At 36.1% G+C, this 25458-nt stretch overlaps 3 protein-coding genes across 3 annotated transcripts; all 3 read left to right on the top strand.

The window, feature by feature from the left end:
• Positions 1-15894: 15894 nt before the first annotated feature.
• Positions 15895-16293, top strand: LOC109172882. Its single transcript, XM_019322125.1, has one exon. It carries the CDS (start codon positions 15895-15897, stop codon positions 16291-16293), a length of 399 nt encoding a protein of 132 aa, XP_019177670.1.
• A 31-nt stretch (positions 16294-16324) lies between these two features.
• Positions 16325-17536, top strand: LOC109172881. The gene has a single exon (XM_019322124.1). It carries the CDS (start codon positions 16325-16327, stop codon positions 17534-17536), a length of 1212 nt encoding a protein of 403 aa, XP_019177669.1.
• A 1661-nt stretch (positions 17537-19197) lies between these two features.
• Positions 19198-20391, top strand: LOC109172880 (uncharacterized mitochondrial protein AtMg00810-like). Its single transcript, XM_019322123.1, has one exon. It carries the CDS (start codon positions 19198-19200, stop codon positions 20389-20391), a length of 1194 nt encoding a protein of 397 aa, XP_019177668.1.
• The last annotated feature ends 5067 nt before the right edge of the window (positions 20392-25458 follow it).

Raw genomic sequence — 25458 nt, 5'->3', positions numbered from 1 at the left:
ATCACTCCCACTGATTAAAATATTCTTCAGCGAAATTAATAAAGTGAACTTAATAATATACATACTCATAATTGATTTATTGACCAACTAACAAATAAAGACATAATTCCCCACCATTAGTTAGACATACTAAATAATCAATTTTGGTTCCAATTAAAGTCCAACTAAATAATGAAGATATATTTTCCCACCATAGTTGGACATACTAAAAAAATACAAAATACATCTTTCAAAATCAAGTTAGAATTTGGCTCAAAAGATACATTTTATTATTAATGGAATCCAAAAAATGTATGTCAAATCACGTAACTTACTACAGTTAGTCTGAAGAACCGAGCAAGATTCGTGGATCAATTAATAAAAGTTGCTAAATTTTGGGAAGTGACTGAATACATGTTTTGCCAATGCAAACCATGAAACTTAGAATTATAATTGAACTGAATTTATAACTCTAAGAAATTGTGATAAAATTATCATGTAATGGGTGGTGGGATTTGTTGACATAAAACTTGCCTTTGGGCTGAAGTTTTAATTCTATTAAATCCAATTAAGAAACCTTATGATAATATTTTTCACAATTACTAAAGAGCCAGAAGAATCTAGTGACATAAAACTTGCCTGTGGGCTAAAGTTTTACTCAATTAGATCCAACTGAAAAATGTTATTTATGATGAAACCATTATCAAATGAGTTGAAGAATCAAATGACATAAAACTTGCCTGTAGGCTAAAATTTTAGCCAATAAGATTCATTGCTATCATTATGATAAAAAAAACTTAAGAGATCATGTTCCTTTTCTTAATCGCTGTGGGCAAATTAAGAAATATGACCTAAATTTACATCATAAAATTAAACTTCATGATAGAATTGGAAATTATTTACAAATAACCATAAAGTAAATAAATTGATTTATTTCTATCATCACTGATAAAACTACTAAACTACATTCCGATACATAATTGCCTGTGGGCTAAATTATGACCGTAGTCCAGTATTTCATCCTGATTAATTATACAAATATAACGAAATTGCCTGTGGGCTAAATTCCATCATATTACATACAATTAATCACAAATGATATGTCCAAAACTTTATGTGATCTAAATAAACCGCTTAATATATAATTTTAACAGATTAAGGATGCTGTGGCTACTCCCAAACCAAATTAAAATTATAAGATCACTAGAAAATTATCAAATTCTTGCCTAAACTTTATGTGATTAAAACTTAATAATCTTAGGTAGCTGAATATACTGTAGCTATTCCTTAATTAACCAAGATTGAAAACTTAAGAGACTTTAGTAAATTAAAGATGCTTTGGCTATTCTTTAATGAACCGAAATCAAATCACATTGGCAAGGAATACTTAAAATTTTGACAAACAGATTATACCAGATTGTGATGGAAAAATCTAAATATACTCCAAGGAAAGGTGGTTAGAGACTAAGTCTCACTGAAAACCAATTCCTTAAATAGAGTATCAATTTAAGGAGACTAGTGGCTCAAGATGTTCTTAAGTCATGGCCATTAAAAATAGTATGTCTCCCCGATGAGTATCAATTTAAGGAGACTAGTGGCTCAAGATGTTCTTAAGTCATGGCCATTAAAAATAGTATGTCTCCCCGATTCATATATACTTAATGTATAACTGTTTGGGGGTATGAACCTAAAACTGTAGGGTGTACACCAGAAAACTGTAAGGTTCACCTATGATTAAAGCTTAAATGGTGGACTAAAAATAGCGGACTAAACGTGCTTAAATTCAGGCACTACCGCGACTAAAGTTTATGCGTAAGTCCAAATTAAATAGGAACTAATATAATTCCATCTCAAAGTATGCATTGCTAAAGGCATAATAAAATTGCATAATTTAAAACAGAATATTATGCTTAGGACAAATATGCATAAAATTAAACATTAAACTCATATATTCCAAATAAATTGCATAACTTAAAGCAATTTACAATATGAGATTTTAAAGTATAAACTTAATATTCAAACAACGATGAATTCAAACCAAAAGAGACCCAACATTTTGAATAATAATGTACTGAATATATATACATTAAAATTTTTAAACTGTAAGCCCATGGTAAAATGTTTTAATGCATAAAGATCAAATTTATGAGAAATAACTGAATTTACAAATTCAAACAATATCAAACCAAAAGGATATGCTAGCATTTGTAAATTAAAATCTCATAAACCCTAATTGCATAATTAAACTTAATATTATGCACTTAATGTGATCGAATGCATAAAACAATCTAAAGAGTATGAACCAACTAAAGAATATGAATTTAAACTAAATATTCATTTATTCATACTTAACCAAACATGGGCAATCAGAACTAAAATCATAATTCCAAGAACTAAATGAATTATAGAATTAATAGCATAAGTCAATTGCCTAGAAAATATGTTTCTCCAAAATTACTAAATTGATTCAAAATCACTCTCCATAACTCAGTTAATAATATTATTATTATTAACGGCAAAATTGCAAACAATCAAAATAGCAATAAATAGTCATAATAATATTATCACATTAAGTAGGAGACTAAATATGGAAAAATAATGGTCAAAACCGCTAACATTTATAACCGTTTTCGGATAAAATTTTGAAAACTTAATAAAATTTGAAGTCCGAAAAATATTAATGTTAAGAAAATTATTTTCTGTACTGGAACATTGTCACATAAATTCATTTGAAAACAGTTCAAGGTACATATCTGAATACCATAACAATATTAATGTTATCATTAATTAATTATTAATAGCAATAAGTAACATTATAATCGCTATTAACATTAATAATAACGACAAACTATAGTATGATAATGCACCTTTAAATGTTTTCATTTTCTAAAGATAAAATATGTGACTAGTCCAAATTAGCGGTTAACTGTAACTGTAGCACTAATTATCAATAACAAGCATAAAAGATAATTAATGACTAACCTTAATGATGCAAACCGCATCTCTCCATTGCGCTAACAACGATGATGATCCACAACAGAAGAAAACTCTAGAATTCTCCCATCCTCACTGTCGGTGTCAGTATACCCGATGTAGCGTCCAATAGTACATTTAAAAAATTTATTGGTAGAAATTAATTACCAACATTAATAGTCATGTAAAATGAAGTGGTAATCATACCAATGTACCAAATATAGCAGATTACCATTAAATGATAATTATTATGAAAAGTAATAAAATGAGATTAGCCCCTAAACTTAATAATAGTAATTAATAATGCCGAATTTAACTTAATAAATGGCAAAACTGTAATTAAGGGATGCCAAATACTAATCTCAATTTACCACATAATAATTAACCATGACTATTATGATACTTAGGGAGACTGAAGTTAAGGTAATAACCAAATTACCATTAAACAAACAATATACCAACTATATTGCTTTTGCCATAAATCAAAGACTTAATATTATTATTAAGGCCTTGAAAACTATTGATAGATTAAAAAATTAATCAACTTAAATAATAGTTTGTAATTCTTAATGGCCAAAATAACAATTAAATCATTAAATCTTTAATGTCTCAAAACAGCCCAAGACAATAATTATAGCACCTAATCACTCAAATTAGGCTCATAAACCTCAATGGCCCAAGTGAATTATAACATGGATGGAAAATGGTCTAATACTGAAGTAGACCCAAAACTTAATATTATTACCAACAATGAATACCAAAATATGGTAGTTAGTAATAATTAAAACTTAATAAACATGTTATAATCAAAAGGAGCTATAATTATTATTTAAATATCAATCAATGGGATCCATACTTTAATGACCAAAGATAGGTCCCAAATAGCTTGTTCAAAATAGGTTCTAAAGTCCCAGAGACATATAATACTAAAACGTGCTCAAAATTAAGAGGAAACCAAACAAGCTGCTTTAGTAGGTCATAATGCCTAAAATTGACCTAAGAATTCAAAATTGAATGATATTTAAAAAAGAATTTGAGTTAATAATAATATGTTAAATCCAACCTTAATGCATGCTATTATAAATGTATAATTATAGCAATAAAATAATTATTTAATAAATATACATAGCATGCTTTGATTTTACATATTAATATATTATTAACCATAAATTGTAAAAATTTGAGACCACAATTCAATTTACACCATAAAATTAAATTAAAATTCAAATAGCAAATTTAAAACTTAATATTTGCCAAAAGTGAATAATAATTTAATAATAAATTAAGAAGGAATTAAATTGAACAATTAAACTAGAAGAAGTCTAAATATGATGATGGAAAACTGAAGCAGACCCAAATAAACTATACAGGCCCAAGATTATTTTTTTTAAGTACTGGGCCAAGTCTGGGCCTGACCCGGCCTACAATACTATAGTCCATCATCATCATCTTCTTTCTCAACCATGAGCCCTAGCAGCCGACTGAAGAAGGAAGAAGCAGACCTACATGCTCCTCCACCAACAACCGGCGCCGGCGTGAACCAATGTCGCCTGAAGGTGTCTGAAGAAGGAAGCAGCGACGGCCGGATCGAGCGCCGCCTGAAGGGGAGATGACGACAACAAGCAACTTCTGCCACCGTCCTCACCGCAACGCCACCGCCGCCTGCAACACCAAGACACACCGTCGTCCTATTTCCGTTTCCAGAAAACCAGTGACGGCCTGAAGGAGGAGGGGACGCTGAGAAGCCAAGCACGCCTCTGCCGGACCACCTCGCTCAACGCCAAAGGTTGCCGTCGTCGACCCAAACCAGCAGCCCACCGTCGCGATGACATCTCCGATTCACAACCCTCTGAGAACACCTGACTTAATGGCGTCAAAGCAGCGGCTGACGGAGGAAACACAACGCTGATTGGTTCCAGAAAATAAAAGAAGTGCCGTGATGCCACAGCCGAAAAATTGACGGTGACCAGCAACTTGTATGTGGCAGTAGGCAAAAGAACGACAACTTGTATGTGGTAGTTGGCAAAAGAATTTGGAAGATGCTCGCATTTTTGCTTAATGTCAGAATTAAATTCCAAGAATTCCAACAAAATTAATTCTTCAATTAACATATAAAATTTCTTCAATAAATCATAACCAAATAGAGATATATTCACTACAAGAATAATGACTTTTAGTGACAAATCTTTTGTGACACTTCGTAATTTAGTCACAAATAATACATTTTTTGTGACCAAAAAAATAATTCGACACTATTGTGTGCTGTAATTGTGATAAAAAAATTTTTGTCACAGATAATAAGGTAATTGTGACAAGTAAGTATTTGTTACGAATAAGTTGTCACTATTACTAGAATAATAGTGTCGTACCATGCGTTGTCACTATTTGCTGTCACTAAATGTATGTTTATTTTGGCGGCATTATAATTATGGCGGGAACGAATGTAATTGTGACAAAATATAATGTAGACACAAATGTTTGTAGTTTTTGTGACAAATAGTTGGTGGTCGCTGTTGTTGATAATATTCGTGACAACGTTTTTTATCAATAAAAATACAATTGGTTAGTACAATTAGAAATGAGAAACAATTGTGGGAAAAAAATATTGTTGTCACTAATATTGTCATTTTTTGTGATGAAATTTTTATAAATATTTGTGACGCTTTATAATTCCGTAACAAAATTGTGACAATAATTGTGTTGATTTTTATTTTTTTTTGTCACTAATTTATGATAATTGTCAGGAGTAATTAGTTGTTAGAATGACTTCATCACTACAGTTAAATATATAGATGTTGTGTGAAATGAATGTAATTGTGAAAATACATTTTATAATGACTCATTTTTAAACATTCTTATGTGACAGATAAGTTCACTATCACTTATTTTTACTAATTTGTCATATCAATTTTTTTTTTTTTTTTTTTTTTTGGAAATAAACATGTATATATTTAGTACCAACAATACATCATGCAAAAGCGAAAGAGTCATACTCCAACCCGTTAGACCAAATAGAGAAAGAGCCTCCCTAACAACAATATGAGGGGTACAAGTTATTGATCGTGTACAAAATTCACACTTACATTACAAAAGTGATGTAATAATTAAACATCAAATTTCATCAATTAGCAACCCAACACAATAATTATAGAGACGACCAAAGTTGATGCCTCCCCCGACGTAACAATTTATTAAAATAAAAATTTATTAAGTTTGATTCAAAATTAATAAAATTAATTGAAATATTTCTTTCACTACTGAAAATTATGAAATTTCCGACCACCTGAAAGTGATCTTAAATCAAGTTAAAAGCCTTGTTCCGACCACTTTTGGTATCCGGAAAAATCTTTGTTGCTATTTCCGACCACTTTTTAGTATCAACTTGATTTAAGATCACTTTCAGGTGGTCGAAAATTCCATAATTTCCACTACTGTTTTAACCACATTAGACTATTATTTGTATATTAACAGTCATCCTCTTAGTATATTTTTTTTGTAGAAAATTCTTGTATCAAATATAAATATAATAAATATTATACATAATAAAATATATATTGATTATTAATTCGACCATTAATTGAAACAATCAAAATATTGATTTGGTTGGTTAGGTAACAATATTATCCACAAGGTAATCCAATTTTAAAGGAATCAAATTATTGAACAAATTTAGTCTTTTATTATTTATGTGCATTACCAAAAACTAAGTATTTAAAATATTAACTATAATTAAATATTCCTTATGTTTATATATTATTTCTTTAATAATTATTTAGTAAATTTGGAAAGTAAATGTTAAAATCATAATGACGCCTCCTTTTTCGTTTTCAGTGAAACTTAGCGCCTATTTTTTTGCTTCCTTAGAAATTTGGAGCCTCTTCTGCTAGTTTTTTTTTTTTTTTTTTCCAGGATATGTATTGCTTTATATATATACAATTTAGAATTATACAAAAACTTTCGTAGCAAAACTACACAGAAACGAAAAATTAGTCTGCAAGTTACATCTTCTACATCATTAGCAAGGTACACACACTCTCTCTCTTTATATATAATATATTTTTACATGTATGTTTATGTATGATTCAATCAAGATCTGGATTTTTATCGTAGAATGAGATAAATTTTGATTTTTTTTTTATTTATTTTCGATGAAAATATGGCTACCATTTGATGGATGTGTAAGTTTTGAGACTTTATCCTTGTTAAAGATCCATTCTTTACCACCCCATATCTAGTTTTAATATACTTGTGTACGCTGTATAATAGCATTCCGCGATAAGATTTTAGTCTGGATCTGTACTAAACTTTGTCAATTGCTTCTTCCTCTCATATGTTCCCAGTTATTTAATTTATGTTTTAGCAGTACTTGTAATGAAGCTCAGTTGGTTAGAGCACCCGTTTGGTAAGCGGGAGGTCTCAAGTTCAACTCTCAGTGAAAGCACCAATGATGGAATTAATTAACCTAGGGGTCCGTGTTAATTAATCCAATTAATGAATAAACATCTCCTTAGAGAAAGTATAAATGATAAAAGGATTGCAGGGAATAAGAAACAAATATGCAGGACACAGAAGAAAGGAGAGTAAAAAGGACTGCAGGACACAGATGACTAATTAATATCATTATTATTATACATAATAATAATAATATGGCAGGCATATTATATTATTCCATCATATGAGCAATTAAAATTCAAAGTTTATAAACAACATTCTTGAACAATCACAATAGTTCAAAACAGCAGAGCATGACACCATAGTACATACGAATAGGCATTATTGTTATTTAAATCAGAAACTAAGTGTAAAATATATAGAAATTTAAATTTTCTTTATTTTGTGTAATTATTTCACTGAATTACAGTGAACATATACAATCAGTCTCCAAAATCGTACTGCCATATTTTCTTTTTTCAAAACAATGTGTGCTCTTCTGGAATATATATTTTGATTTATTAATATATATATATATATATATATATATATATATATATATATAGGCTCCGGATCCCATGAGGTCACTTAGATGGATGAGATCATGAGATCTCATCTCATCCATTAAATCATTATAAATAGAAGGGTGAGATTGAAAGAGATTTGTTATGCATTTATGATGGTAGTTTATGCACAAGGGTAAATAAGTAATTGTAATATTGGAGCTATTTTTGGTTACAAATAAATTGGAATATATTCCATGTGAAGGGTCATGTGATTAGCTGAGTATCTTGAATAATAACGGTAATAAATATTCTTAATAATGGGGTGAGAGGTGTAGTAAAGCAGTCGCATAGCAGACACCTACTGAAGGCGTTATTTCTCCCGGCCACGTTAATGTCGAATTCGGATAGAGGTGTGTGCAACCGTACTAGTTTTGCATTGTAAGATGTTATTACGTCTGTGCATGTATTATGATGAGCGTGTGCATTTTGAAGTCATGGTGGGTGCAGTTTATGGCGTGTGTTTAGTGAGACATGTGGATGGAGTTTCGTTGAATTAGACTTACGTTAGATAATGAGCAAGTTACTTTCTGGGCATGTGCAAGTTTCTTTTTTAAGTATGTGCAAGTTTGTTTTTAACGATTGTGCAAGTTAGTTCCTGGGCCTGTGCAAGTTTCATTTTAAAGTATGTGCCAGTTTGTTTCTAAAGACTGTGCAAGGTAGTTCCTGGCGAGTGTGCAAGTTTGTTTCTTAGCATGTGCTAGTTGCGACGTAGAGGAAGTAAATGGCCGTGTGTTTAATATCCAGACATTATGTAGGGAACTGAAATATAATGAAAGCTAGAGCATGTATTCCGAGGTTGCGAATGTAACATATTAACATGATTCGGTGTTAGGGGAGACAGTATATAAACAAATTGTATTAATAAACTAGACAAAGATTAATGAGTGTGTTCCTCCTACTGCTTCAGTGTCATCTACAGGATTTTCAAACCTCAACCTCAAGGGCAGTATGTTCCTGCCTTTGGGCTTCTGTTTCATTCGTGTTAACATCTAATTGCATTGTATCCTCACCAACTATTGTACTGCAGCATTTGTTTAAATCTATACTCCTGTCACCATTTATAGCAGCAGGGCTTTCAGTCTCGACCCCAGTTTCTGTTCCTACAAGGTCAATATTAGCACCAGATTCATGGATTTGTCCAGTTCCCACAGTATCTCCCTCTATCACAGGTACTGTCTCGACCCCATTGATGTCAGAACCAAAGGCACCCTAACACCGTTCCGTGCTCGTAAATTCCACCTCCTGGGTGTCTTGCCCTTCTTCTTGGCTTCTCACATTGCATTCATGTTTCTCTGTCACACTAGCATCACTTGATGTCCCAACTGCATATCTCACATGTTTATGGGTGGAATCACTCAAACCAGCCTTACTACCACCATTGATGCAACGTCCTAGCTCTCTCTCCCCAACTAGTGATCTCTTAACATTGCAATTGTTTGGTTCAAGCTCCACTTCCACTGATGTGTTCTCATAATTCTCCTCATCTTCTAAGGTCCTTTGCATCGATCTTAACTGCTCCTGCTGCTTTCCAAACAAAATTGAGATCTGCTCAGTAGTGAAAAAAAAAAAAAAAAAAAAAACCAACCCCGGAAAACGCAGATTACAGAAGGGCAGAAAAAAAAAAAAAAAAAAAAAAACACGAAAAAATCCGGACAAAACCCTAATACCTGGAAAAAACCCAATCACCCCACCCCCGGTCTCTGAACTACCTCAACCCGAACCCCCGCCGGCGTTACTTCCGTCCATGTCTACATGCAATACCAATACTAAACACATAAACGAAACAAAGCACAATAATACCTGGAATGCAGCTAGAATACCCCCCCCCCCCCTCTTTGACGCTTGGACTGCCGATTGGAAGACCCCGCCATGACAAACGCAACTACTGACGAGAGAAGAGGACACCGTAGACGCCGTAAACGGACGGAGAAGAACACCGGACGCCGAAGAGACGCGAAGCCGAGAACCCTAAGAGAAAGCTAAAAACCCTTATCGGAGGAAGAATCCATACGGAAGGAGAGAAGAATACGAATAGACCGCAAATGAAGTCTTCAAAAAGGTACACCACGATTTCACCCCATAATTAACCTGCACAAGCCCACAAAATCTGCTAATAAATTAATACAACCTAATAAAGACCTCACCAAAAAGACATTAAAATCCCTAAATGTACACCCACATCAGCTCACACGCACAAGATGAAGATTAAATCTAAAACGTTAAAATATGCCAACCAACGTACAAGATTAAGCCTCACCACCTCGCCTGCCAAAGGTAACCTCACCGGATCCAAAATCTATATATATATATATATATATATATATATATATATATATATATATATATATATATATATATATATATATATTAATCTTGATTTATTAATAACTCAATTTTTATTTATGTGTATGTGTAGAATGATGTCAATGAATATGATGGGAGATGGCTAATTGAAAACAAATGTGAGACTCAAAAGTTTAAGGTAATTTTAATTTATAATTATTTTATATTATAATTTTAATTGGTAGATATTGTTGCCCAATTTGTGGTCTTGAATGTATCTTGATTCATATCTACTTTATTTATTTTTTATTAATAATAACTTTTTAGCTATATAGGACCAAAGCGAAAGAAACAAAAATAATAGAGGAAATCAAAAAATTAAATCAGTTAGTGTTACAAAGTCAATTGTACAAATTGCATATGAGATGGTAAAGTAAATTTTTATAAATAAAAATTGAAGTCATATTTTTTTATCAATAAAATTTGCAATTAATTATTTCTTTTTGTTATCTTTATTCTCTATTTTATAGAAAGACAAAGATTCTAACGAATGACCAGATGATGTTGAAGTTTGGAAATTGGAAGACATCAAGAAAAAATTCTAATGAAACTTGGTCTGTTCCAAATGGAGAAGAAATCATGGTATGAACGTTAGCCACATAAATGTTATGACCTTGTTTAAATTAATTAACGCAATTATTAATATTTATCTTAATTGCAGAATAAACTTTAAGAAGAGTGAGAGAAAAATAAAGAAAAGATGTCAACTGCCCCTCTACCACTTGTTGAACATTTTGATTTGGTATTAAAAAGAAAGTCAAGCTATGTACGTGGTTTAAGTAAGGGAATAACTTCAAAAGCACAAGGGAAGATTCGTCTTCAAGAAGAAATAGAAACTTCAAAGAAGCGTGAAAATAATTTAGAAGAAGAAAGAGAAACAAGTTGCTGAAATCAAGCAAATCTTTGCTCACTTAGCAAGCAATCAAGGGATTCAAAATATGCTACACAATGCATCTCCATCAACTACCTCAAGTGAAGAATAGTCAAGACATTTTATTTTAAAAACTTTTTATTTGGATTCTGTTAGTTGTATTTCTTACAACGTATATTTGTTAGACAATAATGACTTTTTATATATATATTTTTAATTTGACGAGTAACATTAGTTGAATGAGTTATTTTATTTCAAATAATAATTAAATTAAAACATTTAATTATGACAAGAATTGTGACCAAGTAATGGTCATTTATATAAATATTAAGATTGACAATAGTACTATTTCAACTTATTTTAGTGACACAAATTTCGCTAACTAATTTTCAGTATTTTAGTGACAAATACGTTGTCACCATTTTCAAAGATATCAGTGACGAAGATGATGGTTACAAGAAATTGAATTGTTGTACGACTTTAGTTACCACTAATGATTGTTTTAGAGTTAACTTCTTTTGTCACAAATAAATACAACATTTGTTACCACGATTGTTGTCACAACAAAGTAATTATTGATACCACTATTTTGGTCACTGATAATCGTTTTTGCGTCAAGAAAAATTCTCACAAATAAGTACAACTATTGTGACTAAAGTGTTGTCACAATAAAATAATTAATTGCAACGATTTTAGTTGTCACTAGATCAATTTTTTGTAATAACATATTTGGTCACAAATTATACATTTATTGTGACAACTATCGTTATCACTCAAATACTACTTCTAGTGTAAGTAAATATTGTCACAAAAGTATCGAGTAATTGTGATAACTTTCAAAAGTCGTCACTACTACAATAGTGACGGAGGATATAGTGACGACAGGTGACGACTTCAAAAATTGGTCACTAATTTCAATAGTGACCAAAAATGATAGTTCCGGTGACAACTTCTGTTGTCACTAAATGTGAAATTTCGTGTAGTGATTGTATATTTTAAAGAATTAATATACAAAACCATATACAAAAACTTAATGCATATGAAAATAAATATTGCATTCTCAAAGCAATACAATCAACCAGGCAGAGATAGATTTATAAAGGCTCTGATACCAAATGTTAGATATACAAATAGTCTAACTATAATAAACCATAGTATACGAGGAACCTGACCTCGTATGATAGCGGAAGCGTAGCCGTGTTGATCTCCAGCCATAGTTGATGTTCCTGTTGTGTTGCCTCTTAACGGTAGACCGTTAGTCATGTTTTGCCTCAGACCTGACTCAGAACCCTAGATGGTGTATTGGTATCTACTGAGCGGTCTGAGTACCGTAACTGAATGTGCTAACATCCAACATCCTGTATCCCATCAATCCAGGATTATATTAGGCACAGAGTTTGGTTGACTAACAACTACTAGTTATTAAGTCCAACCAGACCACTTAATAAGCCTAGTCAACTTGCACCACTTAATTAAGGCCCTAATATATAATATATAATATATAATATATATTATTAGGGAAAATATTACAAAATCTTCACATATACCCATGAATTACAAGTTCTTGCTGAGGATCATCCTATTTCTGGAAAGAAAGGCAACTAGGCAAGCCTGTTACATTCTCAACTAGCACACAAGCTGAGTCAGGCATATTAGATATATACAAATAAATACATGTATTATACATGCATGTAAAACACAAAAGTTTATCTACTTGATAGCTAAATCATATAATCGAGCATCTCCAGCCATAGTTGTAGTCTACGTTCCATTTCTTGAAGAATGGTACAAAACTGAGTTTTGTCTACCACTTAATCTCCTGAGAAACTATGTAGATGGTATAGTTGTGAGGCTGTAACAGGAGTAGTGGGAGGACCATGCTTAAATACCTTACGTGCCATCATTATAGGCTATGTAACGAAAACCGTACCGTTACGTCTGTTTCAAACCACAACATAATGACCATAAATGACCTAATAAATTTGCAGCACTTAGTATTGTCATTACAATGGAAAATTTTACATTCTCACACTTGGTGCAAGTATTAACTCAAAGAAACAAAAAAACATAAACCATAGAGATAGTTCCTCTAAATTAAATGTGAGTAGTATCCATTTATGATCACAATGTAACTTGTTCTTTAAGTACTTTGGCAATTTATATCGTGCACCAGGGTGCGCATTGCATTGTGTGCCCTGATGCAAAACGACGTCGTTTCATATTTTTATTTTTATTTTTTTTTGAAATTTCGCTACCACGTGTTGGCGGTTAATTTTCTTTTAAAAAAAAATCTCATGTTAAAAAATGTACATAAAACTAGAACACAAATAATTGTATACATGAATTTACATAATTGTATAACAAAATACACATATTTTTTTAAAAAAAGATAATACATATAATCTAACATAATACATAATACACATAAACTTTTAACATAATACACATAAACTCTTAACATAATACACATAAATTTCATGTTTCGGATGTACATAATTGTATAAAAAAAATGTACATAATTGTATCAAAAATGTACATAATTGTATAAACAAATAGTCAAATACACATAATTGTATACCATAATGTACATAATCACGTCAACGCCCTACATAACTTACTAAAATGACGTCGTTTTGGGAGGCGCGGGGTGCACAGTGCTATATGCGTCGTGGTGCAGGATATAACGATTGAAGTACTTTATGTGGTAATAAAACTTAATGAAAAAACATTATGTTTATTCTTGAATGTAATTTGTTATTAAAAACTAATTACTGCCACAATGGCTAAATTTGGCCTAATCACACTTACACCACTTAATTTGTACAACATTAATAGAATATATTACAATTTTTCATTCGGTGCATGTATTGGCAAAACCTCCATTGAAGATAAAAAAAACATGAATCATAGCGGTATGTCACTGTTGGAAATTATGAAATTTTCGACCACCTGAAAGTGATCTTAAATCAAGTTGAAAGCAAAAAGTGGCCGGAAATAGCAACGAAGATTTTTCCGAATACCAAAAGTGGTCGGAACAAGGCTTTCGACTTAATTTAAGATTAAGTTCAGGTGGTCGGAAATTTCATAATTTCCAGCAGTGTGTGCTCTAAATTAAAGTGCGAGTAATATCTTCTATGCAACACATGCATTTTTATTCCCAACTCAAGTCCTTTATAAATAAACCCTATGTTCATTCTTGGTCCACCCTTAGGGATTGATGGGGAATATGTCCCGGATTTAAGCTCCTCGTACGCTCCGTGATCCTACTTGGGTCAGGTCAGTGTCAACGAGTCAAGGTCAACCCGCCAACTTTATAAATAGGGCCTTAGCCCTCCAAATTAGGGATTTTCCCTTTTCCTCTCTCTAATAGACCTATTCTCTCCCTTCTCTCTAAAGCATAAGAACAATGATGAATAAAAGAGATTTACTTTGTTCTACTACTATATTGTTCATAAACATACATACGGTACATACATTCCACGTACAATCTGGAATCTGTCGGGATCGTGACAAAGAGTTACGTTCCTACCATTCTAGAAAAATTAAAGCTTAGTGCAAAATTGGTTTGAAGAGGTTCGGGAGTTAGAAGAATCCAAACTCAAAATTCAAGAGTTAGAAGGATTTGAACCTAAACATTCAAACTGCCAAACAATCACCTCAACCACCAGACCAATCGGTACATTGGTTCCTTTTCTCTGTTCATTTCAATTTTAAGGACAGATTGCTCATCGTCCTCCAAGAAAAAGGAAAAGCTAGAGAAGAGATTCTGGAAATGAAAAAGGATTCAAACCCAGGTGTTCATGCTACAAGCATACCAATGCCCCAACCACTGCACCACCATGTTTGTTAGTTCCTTTCCTTTGTTGGCTTTTTATTTATACTTCTCTTCTTCGAGCAGTAGGAGGTTCTTGAGGTCCAGAGCACCTCTCCTCAACACGTTTCATTCAGCAGAATCGCCATGCATGCCGCCACCCAGATGAGCAGGTCCACCGTCCACCCCATCTCCTTCACTGAGCAAACCCAAAACTTCACCGCCATCTTTCTCCCTTTCTCTATCCTCCATGTTTAATAGTCCTGAGAGCTCTGCGTGTTCAATAACCAAAGACTTCCCCCACCGCCACGCTGCATGGCCAGGGAATGGTCTCGATGGACTCATCGGAGACAGGCGACAACCATCGTCTGATCTACTCCACTGCTTTATAGCATTCTCCTCCAAACAACCATCCACATCATCTCGCGTTGTATCAAAGGTCTCGATTTTACATTATAATTTTTGGGTTCTGAAAAATGAAGGGACGAAGCTACACAACAATCTGATGTTTTCTGAGTCCTTTCTCAACTTAAGGAAAAAAGGACCACGTGATTGAGGGCCACGACAAAAATCAAAGAGTGTTTTCCTGAGTATTTACACACATCACCACGCCATTGCAGACCAGTATTTGGAACCTGCTGTTGATGTACCACTCCAAGAGAAGAGTATCTTGAACCTGCTGTTGATGTACCATTCCAAGAAAAGATGAATAGCAGATTTTCTGTGATATTAGAGGAAGGAAAGAAAATGTGACAAGGGTATATCTGTACTTTCATTTTCTTGCATTAGTTGTTACAACTGCCACCACACTATTTAATAAGTGGCAGATTCCCCTTCCTTGTTTGTAACGTCCATCTTCATCTTCTCCGCCCAAATGAATAAACTCTCACACTTTCTTCAAGCTTAGTCTGTATCGCGAAATGGTATCAGAGCGACGGTCGAGCTCATACGCCGCCGCCGTTACCGGCGAAGCCAGCCAAGGAGGACATGCAACTACACCAGCAGTTGGATTGCCAACACGCACGTCCTCAACAGCAACTCCACAGAGGAGTCTTCATCTGCAAAGGAGCTATGCAGTGGAAGATATGGAGAATCCATATTTCCTCAGTGCAAGCGAAAATCCTTCTGTGATTCTGGTTAGTCCGCTTCTAGCAGGAAGTTCCAACTACGCTTCCTGGTCAATCTCGATGAAAATTGCTTTGGAAGTCAAAAACAAATGGTGCCTCGTCGACGGAAGTCTTCCGGCACCAAACAGAGGCAACAGCCGCTATGGAGCTTGGAGGCACTGCAATTTGATGGTGTGCTCGTGGATTTTTTAGATCGGTTCATGCCTCCATCGCTCAATCCATCATGCATATAGAGAGTGCAGTAGACGTCTGGGAGGATTTGAGAAAGCGTTTCGCACAGTGCGACGCTCAGAAGATCTCCGCCTTACAGAATGAGATCTACGAGGCGAAGCAAGTTAATCTCTCTGTTAGTGATTACTATACCAAATGTAGAACTATGTGGGAACAAATGAATGCTTTAAGACCTATTCCTAGTTGTAAATGTGAACCGAAAAGTGTCTGTGACCTCATTGATATAATTAGAAAGGAAAGGGAGATCGATCAAGTCATACGGTTTCTCCAAGGTTTAAATGACGATTATAATGGTCTGAAATCTAGTGTCCTTGTTATGGATCCATTGCTGGAAGTATATAAGGTGTATGTGATGGCCAAAAAGGTTGAGAGGCAGATTAGTGCACCAATTCTGAGTAGCATCGAGATCAGTCAGGCAAACAGTGTCCAAAATGCCCATAGTTCTACAGAGGAGATGGTGGCTGCTATGAACTCCTATAATGCTAAGAAATATGGAAGCAATGCAGGCAATAAACCTAAGTGCATTTTCTGCGGAATAACGGGGCACACCGTTGACAAGTGCTACAAAAAACACGGTTATCCCCCCGGGTGGATTCCGGGATACAAATCTAAGATGAAACAGCAGAGTGTTGCACCAGTGGTGAGCAACTCAACAGACCTGGGAATTTCCAGTGATCAATTTCAGAAACTGATGATAGCTTTGCAAAATCAGATGGGGCAGCAGCCTACTAGTTCCAGTGCCACAGCTGCAGTATCCTTGATTCCAAAATTCACTAAGAATGCTGAGGAAGGCAAGTATTCTATTTCTCAAATTAATTTCCTTTCAATTTGTGCATCAACTTGGATTTTAGATTCCGGAGCCACGGACCACATAGCTTGTTCTATTGAACTGTTTGATGAGTATTATAATGTTGAAGGGGATGAAGTTAGCCTGTCGAATTGGAGTCGAATTAAAGTTAGAAACAGAGGCACTGTAAGGCTTGGACATGATTTATTGCTTAAAGATGTTATGCATATTCCAACATTTCACTTTAATATCGTCTCAGTAAGCAAGTTGCTCCAAGACAAGTCTTATAGCCTAACATTCTCCTCTGAACAGTGTATAATTCAGAAGCCACATGGGATGACGATTGGTTTAGCTGAACAAGAGAGAGGGCTTTATCTGTTGAAGCCACCAAAGGATCTGCTGTTCACAAAAGTTTAGTCATGCAATGTAATAAAACTGAGATTTGGCATAGGCGTTTGGGACAGTTTCCTGTAAATAAGTTGCATTTGCTTAAAGAGACTCAAAATTTGCCCATAGTGAATAAAGCTTGTGATGTGTGTCACTTTGCCAAACAAAAACGTTCTCCTTTTCCAATAAGTATTTCTTCTTCAAATACTTGCTTTGAGTTGATACATGCAGATATTTGGGGTCCCTTTCCGTTTTATTCAATGAAGGGAGAACGCTATTTCTTGACATTGGTAGATGATTACTCCCGGTTTACGTGGCTGCATTTGATGAAAAGAAAGTCAGAAGTTGGGAACCTGATAAAACAGTTTCATAGCTATGCTTATACACAATTTGGAATTCTAATTAAAACAATTAGAAGTGACAATGGGCCCGAGTTCAACTTGACAGATTTCTATGGTGAGAAGGGAACAATTCATCAGACTTCGTGTGTCAACACTCCGCAGCAAAACGCTGTGGTAGAAAGGAAGCATCAACATATCCTCAACGTGGCCAGAACCTTACGCTTCCAAGCCCAGCTGCCTCTAGAGTTTTGGGGCCAATGTGTCATGCACGCCGTATACATCATCAACCGCATCCCATCTCCAGTGATTGAAGGAGTTAGTCCTTACCGCAAACTGTATGGTAAAGATCCTACTTTCACTATGCTAAGAGTTTTTGGTTGCTTGTGTTTTGCTTCAACTTTACCTCACTCAAGGAACAAGATGGATCCTAGAGGAAGAAAATGTGTATTCATTGGCATACCAGCTAATACGAAGGGATACATATTATATGACTTGCTTGATAACACTGTTTTTGTCTCGCGAGATGTGGTTTTCTATGAGCAGGAATTTCCTTTCTCCGGGCAGCCAGTCAAGACATTTCCTCAATCTTGCAATCCTTCTTTGTCAATTATCCCCACATCAACTATGTTGAATTATGAGCAGCCACAAGCTTCACGGGCTAATCATGAGTCCACTCCAGCGGACCCCTCTGTTGATCAGTCATCGAATGAGCTTCATCCTACCATAGTTGAATCCTTGCCAGTGGACAGTGACACTCCCAATACAACCATCCACGAGGAGGAGGCCATTGTTAATTCCCCAATTCCCTTGAGAAGGTCACACATAGAAAGGCACATACCCAGAAAATTACAAGAATATTTTTGTGACATGGTTCGGAAACAAGGTTCTTCGCCTCATACTATATCCAAGTATGTATCGAATTATCGCCTAGACCCCTTGCATATGGCTCTCACATTATCTATCACGTCTATAACGGAGCCTCGCACATATAATCAAGCCATCAATGAGGAATGCTGGAGGAATGCAATGAAGGTAGAAATTACTGCTCTGCAAAATAATAAGACATGGCAGCTAACAGACTTACCAGTTGGAAAGATCCCCATAGGTTGTAAGTGGGTCTACAAAGTCAAGCTCAAAGCGGATGGTTCTATCGAAAGATATAAGGCCAGGCTGGTGGCTAAGGGTTACACGCAACAACTAGGCGTGGACTACTTCGAAACTTTTTCTTCGGTAGCTAGGATGACAACTATTCGAACTTTCCTAGCTGCGGCTGCATCCAAGGCATGACATGTTCATCAATTAGACATCAATAACGCCTTTCTCCATGGGGATTTAGACGAAGAGGTTTATATGGTTCTCCCCCTGGGCTTCCAAGGAGAGAAGCCGAACCAAGTTTGTAAACTGCTGAGATCGTTGTATGGCTTAAAGCAGGCGAGCCGGCAGTGGAATGTCAAACTCACAGCCGCCCTTTTGCGTGATGGTTTCAAGCAAGCAGCTGTTGATCCGTCTCTGTTTACTAAGGGTACAGGCCGTGACTATATTGCTCTTTTGATATACGTTGATGACATCCTAGTAGCAAGCAGTGAATTAACTAATATTCAACAAATCAAAGAGTCACTGGATGAGGCTTTCAAAATTAAAGACTTGGGTGTTCTAGGATATTTTTTGGGTATTGAGGCTAAAGTCACCACTGCTGGTTTGAATTTGTGTCAAAGGAAGTATGCCCTTGACATCTTGAATGATGCCGGATTCATCAATTGCAAACCAGTGAGCACGCCAATGGTCCCGGGCTCTCACTTATCACAACATGATGGCACACCGCTAAATGATCCCGGCAGTTGTCGTCATTTGATTGGGAGATTGTTGTATCTTACGGCCACAAGGCCGGATATCACATATGCTGTTCATCGGCTCAGTCAATTCGTTAGCTCTCCAACCGACATCCACATGGCTGCTGCACATCACATACTTCGTTATATCAAAGGGTCGCCTGGACAAGGCATTCTATATCCAACTGCCACCACTCTTCTGCTCAAGTCTTTCTTCGATTCAGACTGGGCTTCATGCCATGACACCCGCAGATCAGTCACAGGATATTGCATATTTCTTGGCCAATCCCTTGTATCTTGGAAATCGAAGAAACAAGCTACAGTTTCAAAATCTTCATCTGAGGCAGAATACCGGGCACTTGCTACCACTGTTTGCGAGCTACAATGGCTCACTTCATTACTTCAGGCTTTGCAGGTTGCTGCCAGTGAGCCTGCCATTGTCTACTGCGACAATAAGTCCGCTGTTGCGATTGCTGAAAATAATGTCTTCCATGAAAGAACTAAGCATATTGAAATCGATTGCCACGTAGTTCGTGAAAGAATTGCTCAAGGCCTTGTCAAGCTGCTCCCTGTTTCTACTCTCAACCAAGTCGCAGATGGTTTTACCAAGGCTCTTCCAATCTCACTGTTTGGATCTTTTGTCTCTAAGCTGGGTGTTCAAAATTTACACACTCCACCTTACGGGGGGGTATTAGAGGAAGGAAAGAAAATGTGACAAGGGTATATCTGTACTTTCATTTTCTTGCATTAGTTGTTACAACTGCCACCACACTATTTAATAAGTGGCAGATTCCCCTTCCTTTTTTGTAACGTCCATCTTCATCTTCTCCACCCAAATGAATAAACTCTCACACTTTCTTCAAGCTTAGTTTGTATCGCGAAATGTGAATATGGCTATGGTTCTTCATCTTCAAAATTGGGAGTAGAGTGTGAATAACAAGAAAATAGGGAACCATTAATTTCTTTTATTTTAGTCAAGAGATGACAGATTCTTCTTTCCCAGTGATTAGCTGCATGTGGTCAGTCTAATGGTGATTAGATAGTGCATGCATGCACTTTAATTGGTGGGTGTGGCGGTGTAGCGCAGAAATCAAGCCAAGTGGATGGAAAGAGAAAAGAAATGAGAGATTAAGGGGTCGTTTACTTCGTTTCTCTGTTTCTCCATTTCTCTATTTCTCCAGTTTTCCATTTCTCCATTTTTCCAAATTTCCTTCTCCATTCTTCCAGTTTTCCATTTCTCCAATTTTCCAATTTTCATTCCCCATTCCTCTAGTTCTTCATTTCTCTAATTTTCTGACTTTATTAAATACAAGCATCACATATAGCATTTTTACATTTCTACAACAAATATGTATATATATATATATATATATATAATAAAGATAATAATAATAATAATAATAATAATAATAATAATAATAATAATAATAATAATAATAATAATAATAATAATTTTCCGCAAAGCAAAACTGTAAGCAGGCAAGCAGCAAACAAAAATTGAATCAAAGGCGACAAAACTGAAGCAGCAAGCAAAAGTAAAATCAAACGCGCAGAGTTGGATTCAAACCTACAACCTCTTGCTAAGGTTACTATTCACCCATAATTCCTCCATCCCTCCATTTAGAGAAGTCCAAATTTCCTTTCTCCAAAAATGTACATGAAATGGAAAAATGGAGAAGGAAGAAGCATTTGGAATAAGGATTTTAGTAAACAACTTTTCCATTCTCCATTTTTTTACTCCTCCAATTCTCCATTTTTTTGCAAAATCTTCCATTTTTCCAAGTTGGTAAACGACCCCTAAATTTTACAAAGGTATTTACCAGTACTTCCTGAGCAGACCGCCGAACCCATCCCGCTTATAATATTATGTACCATGTGTTTATGCATCGGCTACCAGTTGTTTCGTCCACACTTGCATGATGCGGCTGACCGACTCATAGAGCGAGTGAACGAATTCCCTGCACTGTTTTTGAAGCTTGGCGCACAGACTCCAACTCAATCTCCATTCTTCGCCGAGTATACATGCGGCAAAGCTTACTGATACTCCTTTAAATTAGCTAAAAATTGTAAATATAATTAGCTTCCTAGTAGTAAAATTGTAAAATGTATATGCCAAATTGTAATTTGTATAACTTATAGGCTTATAGGCTTAGACTTAGAAAATTGTAATAGTATAAATTTATATTGTAATAAGTTCGGTCAGGTTGGTATTTCCACCATCGGAACTTAGAGCCCGGTCGGATCGGCCACGCCACCACCGACATTGTTAAGCCCGGGAAAAGTCCCGGCATCAAGCCCTACTTTGTAGGCAATTTTGGTCTCCGGACCAATCGGACGAGGCTCCGATCTTACGACCGCAATGTCGAGTAAACTTTAAGTATCGGACGAGGCTCTGATCTTACGACCGCAATGTCGAGTAAACTTTAAGTATCGGACGAGGCTCAGATCTTACGACCGCAATGTCGCGTAAACTTTAAGTATCGGACGAGGCTCCGATCTTACGACCGCAATGTCGAGTAAACTTGTATCGGACGAGGCTCCGATCTTACGACCGTAATGTCACGTAAACTTTAAGTATCGGACGAGGCTCCGATCTTACGACCGCAATGTCGAGTACACTTGTATCGGACGAGGCTCCGATTTTATGACCGCAATGTCGCGTAAACTTGTATCGGACGAGGCTCCGATTTTACGACCACAATGTCGCGTTAACTTTAAGTATCGGACGAGGCTCCGATCTTACGACCGCAGTGTCGCGTAAACTTGTATCAGATGACTCTCGTACCTAAGGGAGTGGGGGGCTACAACGGTAGAGTAGCTCGTTCGTTTCTCACGATCAGTAAAAATTGATCTCTTGATCGGTAGCACGCAAACCCTCTATCATACTAGAGGTCGGTCTCTTGATCGGTAAATTTAGACTTCGTAAATCTTCCAAGTCCTACAAGTTAGGCAGAACCGGCCGGTGGTAGACTGGCATTGTGAGCCCGATCAAGCCACTTCCCGATCATCGACGCTATGAGTATGATCCAATGCATTGGCATCATAAGCTCGATCGGGTCATTTCTCGATCGCAATCAAAGTTACAAGGTGAACTCGAGAATCCATCGTATCTACTCCCTTATGCTGATGATTCTCGCACCTAAGGGAGTGGGGGGCTACACAGGTGGAGTAGCTCGTTCGCTAAAGTGTTTCCCAAGTAGATCGGTCGAGTAGCATGCAAACCCTCTATCATACTAAGGTGTTTGGTCTATTGATCGATAAATCCAAACTTCGTAAATCCTCCACGTCTTACAAGCTAGGCAAACCGACCGTCGATGTAACACCCCAGATTTTCGAAACATTTAAAACTTATATAATAAATGTAATACTATTATTAATACCGAAATAGAGCATTACTAAACAGAAGAGTTTGGGGTGCTATGCCACATCTGAGCTGGAGAACTCAGATGCACAGGCTATTCTAATTAAATATCCTCAAAGCAATGTCAATACATCATCATGGCACGTAGGCCGAAAGGAAAACTAACTACCTAAGCCTCGGTCCTCAAGCGCGCTCCGGAGTCTACTCATCTGTTCGTGAAAGCCAAATATATCTGTTCAACGAATAATGCTGGTAACCCACTCCAACGCGTTAAAATACAATATAGCTATATGTATATATGTATATATATATATATATATATATATATATATATATATATATATATATATATATATATATATATATATATATATATATATATATATATATATATATATATATATAGGAAAACCATTTTGAAGCCGGAAGATATATACTTAGGAGACTCTAGCTTAAAAAACCGGGAATAGACTCAACAGGTAGGGACAAGCACATTCAGCAGTTATAATCTTGCATATAAAGATACTAGCATATACCCTAAGGTCACAAGATTATTTCACATATATCATCATTCAATCATTATCTCAACACATAAGCACACTTTGGTGGCGCCACAGGACCAATCGCACGCCCATACATGAGAGTCAGTGCATATAGCGCTAACACGGCCCTACAGCACCCTGCCTCGTATCGCAACACGAAGGTGTGACACCCCAAAAATCCACATTTCAATCCATGAATTAATTGAGTAATTAATTCAAATTCTTTTGAGGAATTGATTCCTAAAATCCTAATTTTCAATACTCAAGGACTAGAATTTGACTAGTCAATCTTTAAGTTGTGTTGTACCTTGTGCTTTGAGAGGAGTTCCCTTGTTCCTTACACTTTCTAAAGCTTAGTAAGGGTATCCTTGTCTTTTCATCAAGAGCTAGTATTGTAACCTAAACCTAGAAGACTTCTTCATTTCATTCCTTACAATCCTTAGAAAATATCTCCATCTTCTCTCTAGAAAAGAAGAGTAGCTTATTCTTCAAGCCAAGTTGAGACCCTTGTCAAGATTCCAAGTTTTGCTTCCAAGATTTAACCTTTCACCTATTTGGGCATCTAGGAGGGTAAGATCTAAGCTTGTCTAGTCTTTTTGGTTCCATCTTAGTTGTCTTTTTCTTAAAGGTAGGATCTTTATGATCTTTTGGTTTGATCTTGAAGTGGGTTTGAGAAGTAAGCTTTGTGGGGAGCTTGTTGTGGTGTAAAGTGAAGTCTTTTGGTCTACAAGAGGTAACCCATGCTCTACAAACCTATTTTGCTTACCTGTATGTGATTTCTTGGATTCTACTTGTGCTTTGCTATGAAATGTGAGTGTTTATGCATTTATCTTGTGATATTGCGTATCTAGAGCTTGTGTTTAGGGTTCCTTTGTGCCATTGCTTGGCATTTTCCATGGTTCAAGTCATTTTGTTGTATTTGGTGAGATTTGGCATGTTTTGGACTTGAATTTGTGTTGGAGAAGAAAATCCCCGAAGGGATTAGTTGTGGAATAGGTATGTTCCCGCGGGCGGAACGGCGGGAGGGGCACCACCCGCCGGCCTACCCGCGGGTACACAGCCTCGTGGGATATTGTTCCCGCTGGCGGAACCACTGGTGGGGCACTACCCGTGGGTCCACCCGCGGGTACATGGTTGGAGTTGGAGTGGGATTTGTTCCTCGTGATTCGGTTGTCTCGGTATTTGCTCTTTTGACTTCCCGTTGTTCTTTTGTGGAACTATTTGAGCGTCTTCTTGATGTTTCGTAGGTCTAGAACTATATGGTAGGTATCCATGTAGGCTCTTTGGTGTCTTGAATCGTGCTAAGTGTTCAACATTGTGCTTCGTTGAACCAAGAGGTGTCTTGTGTGTTCCTCGGAACTACCTTGAGTTTCCCCGTTGTTAAGCATGCTAGTTTGTTGTCTTAATGCTAGCGTGTGTGTTGTTCGTACCTTCCGTGTGGTTGATGTTAACTTGTGTTATACATCGTTGTTGTCGTTGGGTGGTGACCCATTCCTTGATTGAGTATGTTTCATACCTTCGTTGTAATCCGTTGCTTGACTCGTGTGAGTTGTTGTGCGTGTTTGGCTTTACCTGGATTGCACGATTAGTGGTATGGGACGCTAGTCACCAAGGTATTGCAGCGGTCCTCGTAGTGGCCGTGACGTGATTATGGAGCTCTGTTCCTTCGAGAAAGGTTCACGTGATTGGGGGATAACATGTGTTATCCGGGCATGTGTGCCATGTGTGTGTATGGTACCTCGTGTACTATGAAATTGGTGGTCTTATAGGCGGGTTGTTGGTGGGGGACGACGGTCCCGGCGGAATAAGGTTGGACTTGGCTGTACAGGGGTCCTGGAGGTAATGGTGGAATAAGGTATAAGGTTGGGGGTAGCCATAA

The sequence above is a fragment of the Ipomoea nil genome, unplaced genomic scaffold (assembly GCF_001879475.1).
Source record: "Ipomoea nil cultivar Tokyo-kokei standard unplaced genomic scaffold, Asagao_1.1 scaffold0444, whole genome shotgun sequence".
NCBI lineage: Eukaryota > Viridiplantae > Streptophyta > Magnoliopsida > Solanales > Convolvulaceae > Ipomoea > Ipomoea nil.
The sequence above is the reverse complement of the archived record's forward strand: the minus strand, read 5'-3'. Positions and strand labels throughout refer to the sequence as shown.

Excerpts from the sequence above, each read along its gene's own strand:
- LOC109172882 (XM_019322125.1), top strand. The coding sequence starts at position 15,895 with ATGGTATCAGAGCGACGGTCGAGCTCATACGCCGCCGCCGTTACCGGC.
- LOC109172881 (XM_019322124.1), top strand. The coding sequence starts at position 16,325 with ATGCATATAGAGAGTGCAGTAGACGTCTGGGAGGATTTGAGAAAGCGT.
- LOC109172880 (XM_019322123.1), top strand. The coding sequence starts at position 19,198 with ATGGTTCTCCCCCTGGGCTTCCAAGGAGAGAAGCCGAACCAAGTTTGT.